We start from the raw sequence: 21,079 nt of genomic DNA on the forward strand, positions 1-21,079 counted from the left end.
CTATTTTTCATTAGATGCTTCTATTTGCTCTTGCTGCTTCAGAGCTCTCTTGCTCTGGTAACTTCACTGCTAGAAATAGATGAATTTTCTTTCCCCACATGCCTCATAGGGATTTATTCAGTGAACTGGAAGACACTGTCCTGCAGACTGACCTAGTTCCACATTTCTGAGCTGTGAGGAATGCTGATCTGGTGGGCCAAAAAAACATCTGTTCAAAATACTTCCAAGGTCATCTCCCAAGTGAAAGATGGAGATCTGGAAAACAAAATAAACACATTATCTGCCCCACCCTCCCAAACCTAAAACCTGATGTTGCATGCTCACAGGTTTGGCTGTGGGACACAGAGCTGTGTCTCCTTGGGCAGAAGAGCCAGGACAGTTTGGTTTTCACCTAAATTAGCTTAAGCCCAAGTAAGTTCTAAAATCCTGATAAATTACAACAAAACACTGCCTTACCTTTACATAACTCTGGTGAAGCCTGGAGTAACTTAAAGGTAGAAAGCCCTTGTAAATAGGGGAAGAAGATCCATTTGTGCAATAATACAAGTAAAAAGTCAAAGGATGGAGTGGTTTTTGCATGCCAAGTAATGACCTTCAAAGGGATAAAAAATTAGGAATCTAATGGAGAATTAAACTCCTATATCAAAAGGACACAAAGAAAGAGGGAAGAAATGAACACTCTGGAAAGTCTTAACAAATCCAACAAAATCAGAAAATTGTTTAGAAGAACCTTTAAAATGAGTTTTATTGTCAGAATTTTACAAGTAGCCTTCAGTGGCATCATACAAGAAGAACTCTGTTGCAAAACTCTAATAAATAGTCTGCCCCAAGTCCCAAAATATTTTTTGAAATAAAATAAAACAAAACCAAACTTAAAAATAAAAGAGAATAAAAGCAAGACTTCAGGATGCTCAGAGATGTTAGCAATATTTCCCATTTACAAATAATATCAGGCATTATATAAATCTCCTTCATACAAGTCATTAAAAAACCCAAGACATTCTAAACCTTTACAAAAGCACTCCAGAAATAGTTCCAAAGAGATCCATTTCCATGACAAAACATTAGAGAAGAACTCCATGGGGATTAGCATCACAAATGAAGTTTGAGGTTGAAGTGTAGTGTGTACTTGTGTGCAGCAAGATTAAAGAGCGTGAAAAAGGGATTTGAAGAGAGCATGGAAGTCTGTGACAAGACTGGTGTGATTTGAATCTGTGTATTTGAGAATGTGATAAAGGGGAGTGAGAGGATGCTCTCAAAATTAACCCCCAAATACACTGCACTTTATGGAAGGCAATATTTACTAAGGTAGTAACTATACCCTCAGAAGGGAGTAGAAAAGGTTTCTCAGCACACTGCACAGTTCAATGCCTGTGCAGACTGCAGTGCTTAAAAGCTGCATTTTGACACCTAAAAGGTATTTTCTATAGAGGTAACACGTTGTGGCAAGTTAGCTGTTCCTTCAAAGAACAAGAAATCAACTTTGCTGGCATGAAGCAGTTTGGGAAATCTCGTGCAAGATAACTTCACTGGGGACTGGGGATTTCAGAGCTCCAATCCTGTCCCAGTGCTTTGAAAAATACACTTCTCTAATTCCCCTTTACATATTCCTCTATCTTCCATAGTAAAGGATTTATAAGATGTCTCATGCAATAAAACACAACTTGAATAAACTTTTCTCAAATCTGTAATTTAAGAAAACCAGGGAAACAGAACGGGAGGGCAGGTGCACAGTGATGGTTTGTGTGGTTTTTTTATAGTGACATTTTGGGGGGAAAAAGAAAAAACCAAACCTTAATCTCTTTACAACTTCAGCTTAAGTCTCCTGCACATATGCAAGCAACAGACTCCCCTGCAAGGGAAGGGGGCTGCATTCAACTGAGCACTGTTGCCAGATCATTGTTTCAGCCTGCCTGATGTGGTATGAACTGCAGCATGCCTAGTTTTGCTGTTTGTAAAGGTACTTGCAGCCATTGCTTCCACAGGAAACAAAGGCCAGCAGAAATGCTAATGCAATAGATGTGTGATAATATGCCTCACCCATGGCTCACCTCTCTATTCTCTCTCTAAGCTGTGATGCTGGCTGTACTGTACCATACACTATGGATACGCTCTCTGCAATGTATGGGAAGGTAGCACTAGTAACCAAGCGCAGATTGCTAAGGAGACACCTAAAACATTGCATTACATCCCCTTGTCTGTGGCATACTTCAGAAAACAATGTTAGAAGAGCAGTAAAGTAAACATTTCTTTCTAATTTTCTAGATGTCATAATATTTGCCAAAGCTGCAAGGAAAAGCAGATTACCTGAAACAGAGAGAAAGGAGTTAATGGAAACAGAGGCAGATGGAACAGCAAGCCTGATCCTGGCCTCCAAATTATTTTGTACATAACAGATAAAGAGACAATGTGCAAAAAATAGACATTCACATTTTAGCAGTTAAACTTTTATTTTTTTATTTTACCTTTTTAAAATTATTTACTTTGTTTTTTTCTACAAAAGGCAGACATTGATTGTTGATCTGCAATTGTTCTGAGTGCGCGCAGAGATGCAAAAAAGGGTTATTGGAGAATGAAGAACAGGGAATTGCTCTGACTATACTTTCACATGTCATAATTAAGGTGGCATTAAAGCTTAAGTCCCAGTAATAATATTCATAACAGATATTTTCCTTCCCCATACACCGTTCTCAGTTCATATCAATTGTGTTGAAAACCCATTCGGTGAATTTCTTCAGCTTTTCGGTTGCATTCTGGGATTCCTCCTGTAACCTCAAGTTGTCTTCCCGCAAATGTTGCACTTCAGCCTGAAGGCTGGCCTTGTCCTCTTTTTCCTTAGGCATAAGGAAAAATACAGATCTTAGTGGAAATTTTAGGTGATGCTTCTATCTACCTAGAGCAACAAGAATCTCTGAAGACAGCATAAGTCTCATTCTTTTTAAGGATTTTATGTGCAGTAACACACAGGTTTATATCCAAGGGACATTAGTGATATATCCTTCCCCACATTTTGATTGCATGAACAGGATTTCTTTGTATTAGATCCTAGTGCAGAAGCTGTCTCCCCAGGTGGTCCAATAAAATTGGCCATGACCTGTTCTGTATGTACAAGTGCTGATGGTTAAGTAAGTAAAGGGCAGGGAACCTTCCTGCAAACGCTTTCCCAGTGAGACTTCATCTCATTACAGCAGACCCTTCTCGGACCAAGTAGGCATTAAAACAACACAGGAAGTTTCCACTGGTTTAGAGAAATTCCAGGTTTAGATAACACTGTCAGCTTTTCATCAGCAGGATACATTTTTATGGACTAACTTCAAATCTTTTGCAATGTCACCTGAATTAGGAGTGGAGGTACTGTGAATCACCCTCCTAATTTAAGCAGAGGAATCAAACGCCTACGAATTCAGACACCCCATCCCAGCCATGCATAATTAGAAGTCTGAGAAAAGTAGCAAAGAAATGTCTTTTTCTCATAGAAGGATGAGACTGTCACAGGCTCAGGCACGGCAAAGCAGGATTACACAGTTATTAGCATCACCAAGCACTAAATACATCTTACAAATCCTTCTGCAGATGAAATGCTTACCTTCCTTAAATCTTCCTGCAGCATCTTCAGCAAACCTTCCAGTTGGTCCACTTTAGAGGCGAGAGTTGGAGGAGATTCCTTACTGTTGAAAGCAGGGAACAAGAATAGGTATTGGTATGATTTACTGTCTTACTGTCTTACTACGTGGGGTAGCTAGAAGCTTTGTCTATACCAAATGGCTTTATGAAGGTATGCATTTGCATGCACCAAGAGGTCACAAAATGAGCATAATAAAGAGTACATGGAATACATGCAGCACATTAAACAGAGCAAATTTAACTCATGATTACTTGGGTTCATCCCCATCACTTGACTTCTTTCTACTTGAACTCACTGTAAATGCCTTGAATTACCACTGCTTTGGACAGATTCATGAACATCTCTGACAAGAAAAAGCCTGCAAAAAGGTTCAATTAGACTTACAATTCATTTATTTTCACCTCCCAATACCATCTTCATGATAACTTGTGAAGAACTATTGCATGAAGCCTGGAGATGGCTTCCAAATAAAGGCATCCCTGCTCTTTTCCTTGGTTTGTAGCTGGGAAAGCCTGGCCATCTGGTGTATCTGCTTACCCTGTATAAGGCTTTATCTGTGCAGTAAGCTGGTCCTCAGCCTGATCACTGCTGGAAGCAGCACTCACAGGTCTGTGATTTTCATCAGCAGCAGCAAAGAATGAAGCTCGCTGGACTGAGAAGGCAAACATACAGAGAAAAACAATGGCAGCAATAATGATTATTTGTTCATGCACAGCACAACAACTACGCTGCTGCATCTCAGCAATTTCAGTCTGTTTCAAGCAAGGTGAAGTGATGGTATGACATACCAATGTCCACTTGACAGAAGCAAACTGGCAGTGCAAGTGTTTGCACCAGGTTTGCCACTGCACTGGATTCAGGAAGTACTGGCACTGCACAAGCAGCACTGTGCAGATCTTCCTGGCTACAATGGCATGATACCACCCAATAACTTGACACCTACATTTAGCTTCCTTCACTCTGTAAAGAATGTCTTTATCTTGAGGAAAGAGCTCACTATGTGCAATTTGACCAATGATATTTTTCAGAACCTGAAATTTTTTCCTTATGCCTTAGAAAATGTTTTCAGATTGAAACAGTAAACCTCTTTGCTGCTGTGTGTGTATTTCTTGTCCTGTAACTCACATCTCTAGATCACTGTCACGTGTGGTATGACAAAGAGCAATATAAAGACTTTTAGCTTAATAAATGAACCTCAGCAACTGTTGGGCTCTCACTGGAAACAGAAGAGAATTGCCTTTTTCTGTTTGGCAAATTTTTATACTACAGGTTGGTGTAACTTAGGGATCCAGGTAGCTGGTACAAATGGCATGATCTGCAACTTCAGGGGCTTGTGCTGAGGACACCAGTCAATGGTGTAGAGGAGGTGTTCAGGATCACAGATCAGAATTTAGGTTCCTTGGTATGTGTCAATCCCTGCTGGCACCTGTCAGAGACTAGAGAACCAAAGACCAATGGAATTATATTGAGATCCTTCTCCAAGTCAAATTTGAATGTATTTTTATAGCAGTGAGATGAAGCTAACACATTACTCCATCTTTTCTTCATCTGAGCTGTCAGTCTGTTATCTTGACCACAGTGACTGTGTTCACACTTCTGAAGAGAAACAGAAGTGAGTCTGGGGTCTACCAAGTGAGGGATTCAGGTTAATGAGGACTGTCAAATAAATCTCACCAAAAACCAGGGGATCCTTTAAAGAGAAACTGCCAACCACAGGGAAATGTGTTAAAACCTGAGTTTCACCCATATGTGGTGATGAAAAAAAATCACTACAAATTCATCTCCTCTTGAGGACCATGTCTTACTTTGAATACTCTTCCCAAAACTGCACAGCAGAAATATGAGCCAAGCTGTTCCTACAACTCCTGTGGCAACAGAGCAGAGGACACGAGTACATCTTGAACATCCATAGAGACATGCACTATCCTAATGATATATAAGGCTACTAGCAGAGAACAGCCAAGAAATCAAAGTACTTCACAGCCTTTTCCAACCATGCTGAATCAAGTGAGTAAAAAAACCACTTCCATGAAGGTGGGACAACATTTATGCAGATATTAGGAATGGGCATTTCTGTTTCACACACCTAGAAGACTTTTCCATTGGATTATAGTAACAAATTCTCTTTTGTCTAAACTGCATTTAATTTTAAATTCAAATGTATCTAACAGTTTAAAGTTCTCTTCAGTTTACCAAGTGTCATGGAGATGGAAAATGCCACGTGATGAAACAACACTTACAGGCAAATCTACATCTTTGGGGTATGCAGAGACAATAAAAAAGTATTTACCAACAAGGTTTATTTCCCAAACTATCTTGGTAGCAAACTTCAACTGCACTACATGTACTTACTTCTCACTGTCAGCAAGCAATCCTTAGTGTGCTTTGCCCCTACTATATGACTTTATTTTCACACTTCCGTGCCTTTCTCACACCAACTGTATGCAACTGCTTTACATGAAATGGAAAGTGGCCAGCTTCACAAAGATTTGGCCAAACCATAGCACCAAGGAATTCCAGTACGAAGAAATGGTTTCTGAGTATTAAATACAAAGTTTCAGAATCTTAACACTTGAGTTGGTATTTTAAATGAGCTTAAGCTTCTGACTAAGTAGGAAATTAAGAACAACAAAACCGAAAGTCAGGATTTAAACAAACCCAAACAACCACAAAACCCACAGTCCTTAATGAAGTGTGCACAAAGACCAGCTTCCTAAGTATTATATTCTGAAAACTTACCTTCAAAAGCTTTGGCAGCATCTACCAAGTTTGACCAGTCCAGATCAGAGGCAGAATCAGGCAATGGCATAAGACCAGGGTCTGGCATGGGCTGCCGTCTTTGCTCCTGGATATCTGTGAGGGAGCTGTCTGAGGCAGAAAACTCTCCTGGAGCGATGCAGAATAGATTATAAACTCCATACAAACACCCCAAAATTTCTTTCTTAATACTACTGCATACCCTATTCTTAACTTTTCTGGCATAGCACTTTTGGAAACAAAATTCAGAAGAATGTTTGATCAACTGCAGTTGACCAGATACAGCCCTTTACACAGCAGTTTTCTAAAGCCAGCACATTCATCTCCTTTCTAACTTGCCTCAGTCCTTGCAAGCTGAGTGCTTCAAAAGTCAGTCTCTGATTCCCCAGCACTGAGCCTGAGTCCAAGACTCTTCTACCCAAAAATTCCTGCCTCTGCACAAGCTGAAGATACTTTAGAGGCCTCTGCTGCTTGCTGGGGATTCTGCAATCCCTAGTATCTATTTGCTTCTGTAAAAAACTAAACAAAAAAACACCTCAACCCAAAACTGTGGGTTTTTTTCCTTCCTCTTTACAATCTTGTAAACCAATGGGAGCCGACTTAAGCCTACCAAGACAAATCAGAACAGGAAAACCCTTAAAATTACTTCCAGAGCATTGCACATCTCTCAGCAGTTCAGTGAAACATTCAGACCTTTACTAAAAAAGCCACACCCACCTGTAAGCTGTTACATGGCTCACTATGGCAAAACACCCCAACATTGGCAAGCTTCAAACAAGGATTCAAAATCCCTGTAATTTTTGTGCAAATTAAAACAACAAAAGTGAAACCACTAGGTTTTCACTGCTAATTAGGGCAAGACCAAACTGTCAACCAAGAATTATCTACTTTATTTCAGTTTACTGGCTGGACAATCAAAAAACGTGCAATGCCTGGTGCCATATGTGAGCTCAAAAACAGCAACAACTTCCTTCTCATCCCCTCTACCAGGATGTAAACAAGTTTTGAAAACCTTGCAGGCAGTATTAGAAGAGAAAGATGTAGGGGTAAGAAGATGAACTGGGCACTTGGGAAGAAGCTGCTGAGACGATTATAGTGAAGAGTCTGCTTGGATCATACAGAACAGAAAGACAGTGTGACAGGCAGGATATAATCCCAAAATGCCATGAGTTGTTTGTTTCCCTGCCTCCTTGATAATTTAAATAATTTTGTAAGAACTTCATCTAAATCATATTGCTGCCTGAGGAACAGTGACCAAAAAAGCTACACTGCAGTCACTTCTTTGCTCAGGAATTTGATTCCTTTTGTCTCTCTATTTACTTTTTGTAAATGTAATTTCGGCTCAATATTAACACTAAGGATTCTTGTCTTAGCTCTCAAGAGAGTTATTTTGGAGGTTGTTAGCATGAAAATATTTCCAATTAGTGAAAAGATACATGCAATTGGATAAAAACCTAACTACTTGAATAGCTACCTGTTTTAAAAAAGTGACTTGGATTGTTAAGGCAGATGAGTAAATACAAATATTTTTAGCTCACTGTTTTTCATCTTTTAAAAAATGAATGCGCTCTGGAATCTTTGAATTTAAAGAATTTTGAATAACTGGAAGCCAACAAATACTTGTGGTACTAAATATCTACCTTACTTAATCCTGTTCTCAGCAAAGTATGTGTGGGAAGACAATCTGTGTGCCAATCAAATAGCTGGTCCTTTTATCATGCAGCTCCTACATTTTATAGAAAATGGAAAACCTCGTTTTGTTGACAGAGGTAGAAAGGTTTTGTGCTAGGAGGAGTTATCAGTTATCACTTCAGTGTGGAAGAGAACATGACAACAAAAGAAGGTTTTGTAGTTTTCTTTTTGGAAAATACAGTATTTAAATGAAAAGAGACAAAGTGCTGCTTTCCAGTTGTGCTCAGGTGGCATCATTAATCTTCTGACCCCAAGCTCTTAGAAGCCAAATCCTCCATCCAGTTACAAGTATAACTAAGTCTGCAAAGTTATTTTAGTGCATATAGAAAAACAGAAATGAAAAGAGCTCAGTTTCCTAACTCTTATGCAAGAAACACATTATACAGACACAACAGCTCATGAAAATGTCAGGTTCAACACTGAAAACTGATGCCTGATGATCACAGTCAGATGAAAAGAATTTAAAATAGATTTCTTCATCAGCCTTCACTGTCAAATGTATCCTGTGTAGCTAAATGCAGACTGTGCTTAGGGCCCACTACAGTGAGTTGAATCTATTGATAGCCTTGCATTTTCCTCTTGAAACTTACTAAAACGAATAAATCAAAGCAGATATGTACTTTTTCAGAAAACATTGCAGAATCCTACCCTCAGATCTACCTCTATTTCTGGAAAACACACTCAGTTATAAAGTACAGTGGGAACCTGTCAAAATTCTGCTTCTCACAGGGACATTCACGTGCAGCAACACACAAGCCATCAAATAATAAAACTGAGACTTTTCAGTAAACTAATGGGGGAAAGCTGAGTGTCTTCTTGACAGCACTTTACAAATAACCTTTTCTGGTTAACTGTGTGACTAAAATAAGTAATTCAAGTGCTGTAAAATAAATAGGGTAAGGAAATTAATTTAAAAACAGTTGAATAGTTGGCACAATAAAAGCTGTATCTAGTGTAGCTGTATATCCAAATGTCCACTGGTATTTATCCACTTTTGTATCATTTTCCTAATTGTCTTTTATTCCCAAAATCCCACATTAAGGAACTGAGAGCAGAACTGAAGTTCTCTCTGGTGGACAAACAGGAATACAACTGATCTAGGGGATTCTTGGAAGAAATTATGGAAACTTGCAACCAGCGAGGCAAATTTCCATGCTCCTTCCACAAGGCACATGCATGACCAGTCATTCCATCTTACACCCACTGAAGTGAGGAAAAAAAATTCAATTCCTGTCCTTTTTCATATTTTCAGTCATGTCACTGGACTCTCCTCACCTGAGCAAAATCAAGGCGGAACTACCAATTGCCATAACAAACATTTTCCCCCGAGATGATTCCCAAAGGATTCCTCTGAAAGTCGAAAGATGGGAAATCCACTTACCATGTAGTGATTTCATTCCCAAAGTGTAGGATGGTCTCCGTAATGGCAGCGACTTTGGGAGAGAAGGGTAGGTGCTGGTGAACAGAACGTCGTTTGGCATGGCTTGGTCCAGGAGCGAGGCGCGCGAGGTGAAGAAGTGATCCCTCTGACCACTGTAAATACTCTCATCTGACAAAGTCCTTTGCAAGGCACGCCTTGTGGTAGGAGTGCTGGGAAAGGGAGACTGACAGGACAGAGTGTGTGACTATACATTCATAAACACAAATAAAAAGAAATGAGAAAAAATAATCAATAAGGAAACTTTTGAAATCGTTTCGAAAAACTTTTTTCAAGTAAGAAACCAAGCGTTAACATAGCATTTTTGCAGTGGACAGGAAAAAGAATTGTAAGAATTAGCTTTTAAGGAGGTTATAACCAGGTAACATACATAGATTTTTTTCAGCCTATTTCACATTTTAACTTTTAAACACCCTTCAAACTTCTCCTGAAGTGGAAATCTCAGGCAGGTCTTGCCGACTCCAGAGCTGATATGTAGCAGAGAAACAGATCCAGAAAGAGCCTGAGTGCTAGAGAAAGAAGAGTTCTCCCATTGCCTGGGGTTGGCTGCCTTCCTGCAGACACAGCATCAGCAAATGCCAGCTAACTAGAAGTCTCCTGTTACTGAACAACTAGGAATACTCCCCCACTGCTGTGGGTCTTCAGAAGTATTGGAATCAAAAGCAGTCCCATAAATAAGAGAGCTTGTGTCTTACCCCCACCATCATCTCAGCTTCCTCCATGCTCCACACAGGAGAAAGCAATGCTGGGGTAGCCAGGAGTTCTGCACTCTCAGGCCAGTGCCAGAGAGCTGCTACCAGGATCATTCCCTCCACCAGAGACTCTGATTTTCATTAAACCTGTAGCAACATAGCTATCTCTAAGGCACAGCATTTCTTTACAGTTCAGTTGAAATTTGCTCCAAAGGTTTTCATGGAGAAATTTTTACAGAGCTTCATTTGCTCTGTAAGAGAGTTTAAACAAAAGAAAAGGAGCAAATGGATTTAACAAAAAGAGTAATTAAAAACAGAGTTTCTCATTTGCATATAAAAATAGTCATCTCTTCTCAGAGAGAGGAAAAAAGTGTTCCACAGACAATATTCTATTCCTGTGATCAAAATCCCACACTACAGGGTAGGAGAAGAACATGGAACTGTTGGTAGTGCACACAGGATGACAATCTGTGAATCCTCTCACCTCTTAAAAATGTCAATACGAGAACATTGCTGGACATGTTTGTTTTATGATTAAGAATCAGAATTATTAAGATTACTTCCAAAACCCTGCTATCATCAGAAGATAAGATGCCAACTTTATATTTTTCATGCCAATTTCTTATTAGCAATCCCTCCCCTCTGTGATGCCTCCTTCAGGACTTGGCCATCACAGTATGAACCTGCATGAACCATTACCACTACAGAAATGACAGCTCCTGCTACACAGTTGTTACTGCAGCATACAGAAGACTGAATTGCCTTTTTTTTTTCCTGCTAATGAAAAGTTCTGGTACCAGAGCAGGGAAAAGAAAAAGTTACTTGTCTGAGAATATACAATGCCCAAATAGTAAAGAGGATAAGGAAGATAAGGAAGGCTAGGGACATAATACAAGGATGCACAAGACACACAAAATCATAGCCTAGAACATATTCTACTGGCAAACAAAGCCTTTGTCAGCCAATAGACAGAAAGGAGAATGATTTTTGGTGCAGTGAATTAATGCATGCTGTTATCATTCTTTTTTTCTAATTTCTTTTATTAAAATATTTTTTACTTGCTAAAATATATAAAAAGTGCAACCAGGAAATAAAGATCAGGGTAAGAACTGATTCACTAACCCCACAGCAGAAAAACAGAAAACTTGGGAAGATATCTTGGAATGGGAACAATTCTCTTGCTCGAAACAACCAACAGGAGGTGTTCGCATCACCCATGTCCCAGTTCCCCTCAGAACTAACTTGCCATGATAAGGTTTTTTTTATCTCTGGCCTCAAAAGTAACATCTTAAATAATCTGTGCATGGAACCCACACTAACAAGCTTTAATAAGCCATTTCATGTTTTTACTAGCAAAAAATGAAGTTACAGCTCTCTCTTCTGCATGGTTGCTGTGGAAACAATTTGGACTCTGGATGGCAAGCACTGGCTTACATGAAGACTAGAAATCAAGACATTCTCTTCCAAATTATGGATTCTAAAAATATATGCACTTATATATAAATGTTATTCAATGTATTTTGAAACACATCAGGAAATGTTTTAACTATTCTGCAAAAATATAGGCTGAAGTTTAGGGATCATTTTTGATAACAAGATTACTGAGGTATAAAAGTGTGCTTTTTGCAAGGAGTTTCAATGCTGCCAGTAAATCACTGTCTAGTGATGCAATCAGAAAAGAACAGTTCAAATATGTAAGACAACACTACAGGATTTTCCATAACCCAGCAGAACTAAATGTTCTTTGCAATTTGGCACATTAGTCTCTTTAAATCTACACACAAAGTTGTAATATTGCAGAGACTGTAATAATGAAACTTTTCACCAAATTAATTCTCCAGTTATCAGTTACAAAGAGGTTATTTTCCATCCATGATGAGAATTCAGGGAACGCCTTGCATTTTATTTTCCTGTTATGTGTGAGAACAGAAAGGATCCTCTCTCTCTCTTTACCATACCTTAAAATTCTTCTGGGATTCAGGTGTTGGGCTATCAAGATCTATCAACTTCTTCAGCTCTTCCTCGACGGTGGACTTGGAGGCTCGTTTAGGGGAGGCGCGCAGGTCCCTTGCGGACGCCCGCAGCCGGGGGTGCGCCATTTCATTGCCATCACTCTGGTGACGTCTTAAACGAAACGGAACAGACACATTCAGGTCTCAAAGCCCTGGGGCAAGAGGCATGAATGAAACAAGAATTATAGCACCCTCAAGTTTTTAAAAGGGAAAAAAACTATGTAGAGGGCACAGAGGATGGAAGAAGTTTCACTACTACAGCAGAGACTCACCTTAGTGGATACCTGTGGAAGCACTAAGCTTGCTTAAAAACATCAACTAGCAATACAATAATTCAAAGGTTAATGCAATACATTTTCCCAGTAAGGGACTGAATCCATTGAAATAACAAGCATTCTGTACAAAGCTAAAAAAAGGTGTCCACAGTAAGACCAAAACCAGCAAATCACCAACTTTCTTTAATATTTCAACAGGCTTTTTATAATGCAGTTATCACAAAGTTACACCATTTCCTTTTGACAGCCAGTTATTGGTATCATCTAGTGATACTGTGCCTGACTCAGAAACAGTCAAGAGGGTTTGAATAAATTACTTTGAAATGGGTTTTCTGAAGTATTTACTTTTTGAGTCATACTTAACAATATTTTCACTAGTAAGTAGTTTCTCAATTTCTCTTCCAAAAGAGATGCTTGCATATTGTAATGCTGAGATATCTTGGCTTGCTTTAAGCCAGTTAGACTGGATACTGGCAGCAATTTTAACAAGGCAATGTGGAATGCCAGCATTAATGCACAACATGGATGGTACTACTACATGGATGAGAGGTTTAAGTAAAACTCAGGCTCTACAATAAGAGGATTTTAATATTTGCTCAAATAGTATTTTGAGTCACCTTTAAGTAGTCCCAAGAAAGGATAAGCTTCAATAGGACTGAAATCCATAGAGCTTTCTAGAAATAATAAAACCCCCAACTTTTACAAGTTAACAGGGAATTAGATTAGCCAACTATCAAATATTTAAACCACACTCCAAGAAGACTAGATTAGAGATTAAGTTCTACAGAAGATTCTCTACAGAGAACTGTCACAGGTCAAAATGCTTTTTTTACAATTAAAGCAAATGATCAAACAAGAGAACAAAAAATAAAGTCTTACTTTCTTGAATCCATAAACCCCACTGAGTTTATTGTCCCTTCTGGCTTTTTCCATCCGATCAGGTACTTGCTAGTAGCACCCTGGCGAGGGTAGAAAGTCCTAGGACCAGACGAGGAGGAAGAGGAGGAGGAGAAAGAAGGTGCGAGCTGAGGAGAAGTAGCAGAATGAAGCTCTTCTTTAGGGGAGCTTCTGGCACTGGTGAAAACAACAGGGCTGGCAGAGTGTCGTGAGCTCATGGTACTAGGAGAAGAACATAACAAAGACAAAAATTGCCTTAAATGTGTATATAGGGGTCTTGTTTAAGTGATTTTGGAGCAGAATTCTGGGCACAAAATGTTATTCTTATCAATAGAGGACAGAGTTGCAAAATCAGTTTGCTCTTCTTAAGGACCTTTCATCAATATTTCATTAAAACACCTCACAAAGTAATGGAAAAATTTTGCAAGCAACCTCTAGAGATACAACACAACCACTCTTCAGAAAATGGGAAACCTAGGGGTTCATTGTCACTAGGCAGTTTAAAAATAATACATAAAATTTTAGTTGAATTAGCAAAAAAGAACTGAAGTCCAAATTCTTGCTGGAATTCCTGGCTTTAAAAAGAAACATATTTTGAAGAAACTTACGCAACAAGAAACATCTCTTTAAGAACCCACAACAAACTAAAGAAGAAACCAATACAGCTCTCAAAACACGGCTTGTGGAATTTCACCTGAAAAGCATTTATTTAGTATTTGCAAGTAAAAAAAATACTTAAATTGAGAAGTTAGAGCAGGTCTCCAACATACATCACCATTTGTCAAGACAGAAAATGGAGCTGGGAAGACCAACTGAAGCTTGCTGGGAGAAGGAGAGGGACTTTAGATGGAAGATACTCTTTAGTAATGCTGATACTCAAACCTGATGGAACATGCTTCCTAACAGGAGTGCTAGGCCTAGACAATATTTACTATAACAATCTTAAAAGGTCATTTATAAGCACAATAATAGGAAATTGTTGTGTACAGTTTTAATACTGAAATAGCATTATATATCTAGAGACCAGTTTTTTAGCAGCTCTCTACACAACTTATCCACATTTTCAACCCTGCATCCAACACTGCAGTGAAGGAACTTGAAACAGATGGCCTCATGGTAAAGAACAGTTTCTGACTGAGAAATAAAAATAAGCAGGAAGGCTAAATAAAGTCACTGAATAATCTCTTCTTTCTTAGCATAGCAGAAAATTCTTCACCAATCTGTTCACAACTTAATAAAACAATGCATTTTCACATCTATCCCTGTTACTGAAACAGAAAAAAGAATTTAAGGTTAAATTTATGTTGCCACCTGGGAAAATATTACCACCTATGTTTAGTCTCAAGCAGTCATTTATCTAATTTATGCCACTTGTCTGACTCCTAGTAGTCAATGAAGAAATATCCTGAGGTGGTTCTGCTTGTCTTAAATTAGGTATCTCAGATATGCAGGGAGAATTAATGCTTTGGAGTTTCTTCTCTCTCTTCATTGACAACAGATGGAGTCGAATCACCCTGAAATATGTTTCATTTTCATGTAGCTCATGTTAAGGACCATGATTCCCTGCAGTGAAGTGCTGTGGGCTTTGATGAAGAGCCTGAGTGAACTGTAGCCTTCTACTGTCTGTTGCAGTACTGCCAGGGGCATCACATCAGGGCAAGATGCACCTCTCCACTTGCATACAAATCAAATTACAGTAATGCTGATTTTGGACTAAAGAACTGCATTTCTTCCTTCCCTCCATCTCTACATTTGAAAGGCTGATACAAAAGACAGCAGACTGAGAAAATACAGAAAAATATTTTTCTGTCCATCAATGCCATGTATTTGGTGCTGCACAGCACAACCTTCATATTTGTAACAGATATAAGTAAGCATAATTTATAGCAAGAAAGCAGAGAAAATTAAGAGGTAGGAGATAGGCAGCAAATTTTTCTTCATTACCGCTTTGTCTCTTCCAGTACTGAAAAAATCTACACATACTGAGTAAACCAGCCCATCTGTAAGATATCACTACCACAGCATAAACTGCCTTTTTTAGCCCCTCCTAAATACACTCAAGAAGTGTATTCTGCTTCAATGTAGGGAACAAGGAGAAAGGAATCTCTGTCCACATTCCAGAATTCTTCAACCCATCAAGTATTTCTCAAGGAAGTGCTAGTTGTGACAAACTGTTTGTTAATAAAAACCAGTAAAAATAAATACCCAGCTCCTGGATAGGCTAATGGTGTTGATCATTAATGTTACTGGGGAAAGAAAGTAACAACTGATGTTAATTGTGTTTGACATAAAATTTATATAAGATGCATATCTATGTATAATATTTATTATATAACATACTATAAATACACATTTATAGTATGCATTTTAAGTATTATTTGAATATTTATTATAATATACATCATATACTAGACACCAAAAGCAGCCTGGTAAATGCTAGTAAAATTAGCATACAATTTTAAATATGGATTTCTTTAAAGTGCATTGCATATTTTGAGCTGTGGCTTTTACAATATAGCATTTTTGGGAGGACATTCTGCTTCAGGATTACACACAAAACTGTGAATATGACTGAAGCTTTTCACCCTACCAGCAAACACAGGCAGGCCAACAGGATACTGACAGGTAAAGAGACACTTAACTGAGAGCATATTTAAAGAGCAAAAGTCTTTGGATAAACTCTACAAAAACTAAATCGGAACTGGAGCACTATGGTAGTGATGGGCAGTTATTAGAATACTTGACACCAGGAAGCATGCAGAGAATTCATGATACTGCAACAGATACCTACACCAGATTAGTTTTATCTGGAAGAGATTCAGTCCTCTTTCTCAGGACACAGAGATGGTCACTACTGGTCCCCTATCTCCCACCTCAATTACTAAGACACCAAGGATTGGATTATGAAAACATTCAAACACTACATGGCTGTCTGAAAGAACTGCAGATGAGCCATTCATAAAAGCAATCTACAATAAATAATATTTTAAGTATCTTAAAATTATCAGAAGTAATGAAAAATGTGTTTGATTATAAATAGTCAAGATTATCCTTTTAATTGTGGTAAGAAGACCATAAAAACTGTATAGCTTAGGTAGAAATTAAAGTTTGATTTAATTTTTTCTGTAAGGAATTCATGCCATCAGCACATACTGCTTCATTTAATGACATTCAGCTATAATGGTTCTGTATAATTACTGGCCTACATAATGCAGTTCTCCTGGGATGCTATGAGAAATCTGCACAATCATCAGGAAGGACTTTGGGAATGGGGGTGGAAAAGAGAAATAAAACCCAGCCAGAAGCTCTGCTGTAAAAGTTAATCACTATAATTTACATTTTGCCACCAGTTCTCAGGTACAAGTTCTTTTATGCACCATTAAATGATCTGAGCAGTAATTATCGCTCTTGTCTTCTGCAGACACAAACACTCTAATTTGTAGTTATTTTCTTTTCTTTTGTCACAGATCTTTTTAGGGCCATATTCCTTTTCTTCTTGCTCAGAAACCTGATTTTAAAGATATTACAGACATTATGGCATCCACAGGCAAAAGATAAAAAAGTGAAAAACAACAAAGGATAGCAATTTAGAAACTGATAGAGAAACACACCAATTAAGCTGTTCACTTCTCATGAAAAATAGTCTGTTCAGAATCTTTCTGTTGTCTCCCCTCCTTCACCAGCTTGAAGCAGGCATCTTCCTAATAATCTCCACAATCTCCATAATCTGTACTTGTCTTATGGAAGTGCCACTTTAACCAGCCTCCAGCTCCAAGCTGTTGTGCCTCCACAGAGGAAGCAAGAGAGCTGTGAGCAAAGGGCTGGATGACCTAGGGTTCCACTGCTGTTCAGTGTGCAACCACCAACTGAGGATGCCACAAGAAACAAAATCAAAGCTTTTTATCCTAGACTGTGCCTTCGTTTTATTGTGAGGCATCAAACACATGCTCTAATCTTCAAAAATAAAAAAAAAAAAAGGAACATGAGTCAATCTGTTTTTAATCCACCACAACAAATGATGTATGTGCACTTATTGCTCTATTTCTCAAGTATCACGCCTGACGTCTTCTACAAACTGCTACTACTCCTTTTTGCAAAGAGTTGCATTGTTAACATCCCAGTTTTAAATGAAATTTGGCCAAAAGAAACCTCAACTGCTTTCTCCAGAATAAAGCCCAAGAAACCTTTATATGGAAATTTCAGTGACAGCCCCAAATACAAGGAGAGAATAATTTCATTTCCATCAGAGAAACATTACGTCAGTTAATCCACACCAACTACAGAAAACATCATGTTTTGGAGACACAATGCTACAATATAATAAATAACTAGACAACAATCTAGACACCAGTTTGCAATAAAGTTGCAAAGTATATTCATGGAAGAGGAGAGTTGTCATGGTGTGCCTGCTCTGCAGTGTTTCTTTCTATAAAATTTTCTCAGCTTTTCTAGGGAACTAAATCTATTTGGTGCTTGAAGAAGAAACCAGAACCTCAGATATTCCATTAGGCTTTACAATAAAACTTCCAAGACTTACATAAATTTTCCAGGATTCTTTAAGTGGCTTCAGAAAAAAATCCTTCTAAATGACAATGTTACTAACTTTATTGCAATCAGCATTTTGTGTAAGAATTGCAACATTTGATGTTTCTGCCAGGTGCATTCAGACAAGTACTGCCGTACATGTGGCAAATTCTACTGAAAGCTAAAAAATGCCCATAAACATGCTTATCTTAAGATAAAAGGTGTAATACTGTAGACAACCATCATATAAATCTTTTACCCTCAAGAAAGGGGAATATACTAACATGCCAGAAATCTAAGTACCTCTACAGAGTGTTTTCTCCAGTTCTTCATGCATACACAGCTTCTTGAAACACACCAGTCTCAAACACCTGGGTGGGATTCCTATCAACTGAGTGTCAGTTTTGGTGCCAAAAATGGCCAATGAAGAGAGGCAGGAAACCAGAGTGGGACTACCATTAATGAATTATTTAGTCAGAATTACCATGACAAAGCACATGGAGACCATTACAGTCTCTATGACAACCCCTTTATTTGCAGCTACTGTATGAGGGATTAGTGAACTGTTCTCATAAACATCTAGTCTTGCACGGTAGCTTTGCTCAAGACAATTACCAGAAATTGCTTTGGACTTTCAGTCTGCAGGGATTTTAGCTACACACTCAAAACAGAGGTGCCTTAAGAATAAAAATGCAACAGTCAGGTTCCACAAGGCCAACAAATTATGATGATCCCACATCCTCCCTGAAAGACCTATGTTTTCTTCTTGTTGATAGTATGGCACAGCAGGAATGTTTTTTAAAAGCACATTGAATACTTCTTGGGAAATGGTCTAAAATATTTTCTGCTTCTAGCAGCACTAATTAACTTGTAAAGTGGGTATCTTCCATTTGAGGTGTTTAAGCACATTACACACACATGTGATATTGCAGACTTTACAAGTGGCAATACTGAGGGAGAGAGGGAAGGTGACTGTAGCCTGTCAAGCCGCTACCCACAAGCTTGCAGCAGAATGAGATTAAGATCTACAGACTAGCACTCCCAAGCAACTTGCTCTCACTATTGATCATACCAACTGTAAGATTTCCAAAGACTGGGGGGAAAAAAATGCAAAACATCTGAAAGGAGTACTTGCAAGACCAAGAATAAACTCAGTATTAAACTGTTCATTAAGAACTTGGACTGATCTCCTTTCTGATCCACACATGAGCTGCAGCTGTTGCAAGATACTACCCATGACCACATCAGACATGTCTGTCTTACGGATAGTTCAGTAGCAGAATATGCTCTTAAAGACTTTTAGTACTATAAGCAGTAGCAGATTCGAAAGCTGGTCTTAATTTTCAAGAAGTCGGCACAGTGAAATCTTTCAAAACACTGATTAACATATGTAGAACCCCCTCTCTTCAACATCCACTTCTCACTTTTGATAAGTTAGAGAGCGAGAATGGGAAAATGCACGTTGGGGGGCAATCATACAAGAGGTGAAAATTACCTTGTATGCGAGACAGCATCACTTAAACTGTAAGCACTGTTCTCCCTTGTGAGAGGGTTGGAGGCTGGCTGACTCTTGCTGTGAATATCCAAGCTGAGTGAGGATTCAGCCTTCCTGTCCATGTGGCTGTCCTTCTCTAATGTCCTGTCTGCAATGGAGACCACTTCGCTGGAGCTGTGCCACAGCGGCGCCACCTTGTCCTTGGCCAGCCCGGCGCGGGGCGAGGTGGCGGCGCCCAGGGAGGCGGTGCTGCCGTGGCTGGGCCCGTAGGAAGTGGTGTCGATGCCGCTGTCAGCCGATGTCCCCTGCAGGTAGTTGTAGCTGTTCAGCTCCGATTCCGTGCGCTCCCCGCTGTCATACCATTTCTCATCGCTGTGAGCACTGGAGGCGTTGCTGGACAGTGTGTTGCTGCTGGAATGGCTGGAGTAGTGGCTGTCAGACTGCAGAAAAAACAGCAAAATTATGACAATGGAGACGAGAAAATAAAGGGTTACGAAAGCCACCACTGTACAGAGGAGCTCTCCTACCTGGAGGTATTGAATAGATAGACTGAGGAGACTAATAAACTCTGAAAATTTGATTCCAGCACAATGCACATCCTCTGTGCTGACTGCACATAAAAAACCCTTTCTTGGAAAGGCAGGAAAGAGCCTGAGTTGTTTGCATTTTGTCCCAAAATACCTTGTGGTGGCTCCTTTCAAGTAACAGCTCTGTTCAGCCCAGTCCAATGAAATTGGCTGAGCTATGTAGACTTTGATTTGGGTTATAACTACAATAATTTAAAAGATTCTAATTTTAAGACTGCAATGTTTTAGAACACAAAACATAAGCAATTCACAAAAAGTGCGTGCTATTTTAGTAATCCAATTGCCTATCAAAAAGTCAAAGGAGCATAGCCTCTTCTCTCCCTCTTCTTGGCAGTAGGGTGTCTTTCTTTCTCAGCAGGAATGTCCTTGCAAATGACCAGTGAAACATCATTTAACTAATGTGAAATTGTCTTCCAAAAAGCAGAACTGCATGAAAAGAAGCTTTAATTTAATGCTTTTAAATTATCCCATCAGGGCATGCCAGTGCCTGGATAGTGTGTATGTCCTGTCCTTGGTTACAGCCACTATTACAAAGAAACTGAATGTCCTTAATTTCATAATGGTGGAATATCCCATTTCAAGAAGATTTTATTGTCATACACTTAGTGCTTAGTAGATAATCTACCTTTGGGGTATTTATATCCATTTGAATTCTACTCAACTTAGATAAGTTCTGATCATCTACAGAATCAGAACTGAAGCAGTAGGGAATAGACCTGTTGGATGACCAATGACCTGGGAAAAAGGGAATTGTTGGAAAGCAGACTTAAAAGTTTTGTCTACCCCTGTTCTACTGAACAGACACAGACAAAAATCTCAGACAAATATAAAAAATAGATATTGCTACTGTTTTCAGAAGGAAATAGGGAACAGATGCATACTGAGAACAAGGAATCATCAGCATCCATGTCTTTCAATATAGTAAAGAATTGACACGAAAATGGGGGAATACGAAGTTGATCTGGACTCCTAGTTATCTCCAATTAAAGTTACTTTTCTTCATTAAAAACTTCATCACTTGCCCATCGATCTGTCCACATAGTAAAGATTTACTTTAACAATGACTAAGCCAGAATAAAGCGAGC

At 38.9% G+C, this 21,079-nt stretch overlaps 1 protein-coding gene across 8 annotated transcripts in view; it reads right to left on the bottom strand.

Moving 5' to 3' along the window:
• Nucleotides 1-727: 727 nt before the first annotated feature.
• The window catches only part of SIPA1L1 (signal induced proliferation associated 1 like 1), a 198,056-nt gene continuing 177,704 nt past the window's right edge, over nucleotides 728-21,079 (bottom strand). For 5 of the 8 annotated variants that reach the window (XM_079309822.1, XM_079309824.1, XM_079309821.1 and 2 more), the window contains 8 exons: nucleotides 19,408-19,847; nucleotides 13,371-13,610; nucleotides 12,163-12,328; nucleotides 9,456-9,699; nucleotides 6,365-6,511; nucleotides 4,163-4,277; nucleotides 3,587-3,668; nucleotides 728-2,834 (listed from right to left, as the gene is read on the bottom strand). In XM_079309822.1, the coding sequence (XP_079165948.1) occupies nucleotides 2,691-2,834; nucleotides 3,587-3,668; nucleotides 4,163-4,277; nucleotides 6,365-6,511; nucleotides 9,456-9,699; nucleotides 12,163-12,328; nucleotides 13,371-13,610; nucleotides 19,408-19,847 (1,578 nt within the window). In that variant the 3' untranslated portion in view covers nucleotides 728-2,690. Of the gene's footprint in view, nucleotides 2,835-3,586; nucleotides 3,669-4,162; nucleotides 4,278-6,364; nucleotides 6,512-9,455; nucleotides 9,700-12,162; nucleotides 12,369-13,370; nucleotides 13,611-19,407; nucleotides 19,848-21,079 lie in introns of those variants that run through there. The other 3 variants (XM_079309827.1, XM_079309826.1, XM_079309828.1) reach the window with 2 other exon arrangements.

Source organism: Erithacus rubecula (assembly GCF_903797595.1).
Source record: "Erithacus rubecula genome assembly, chromosome: 6".
Lineage (NCBI taxonomy): Eukaryota > Metazoa > Chordata > Aves > Passeriformes > Muscicapidae > Erithacus > Erithacus rubecula.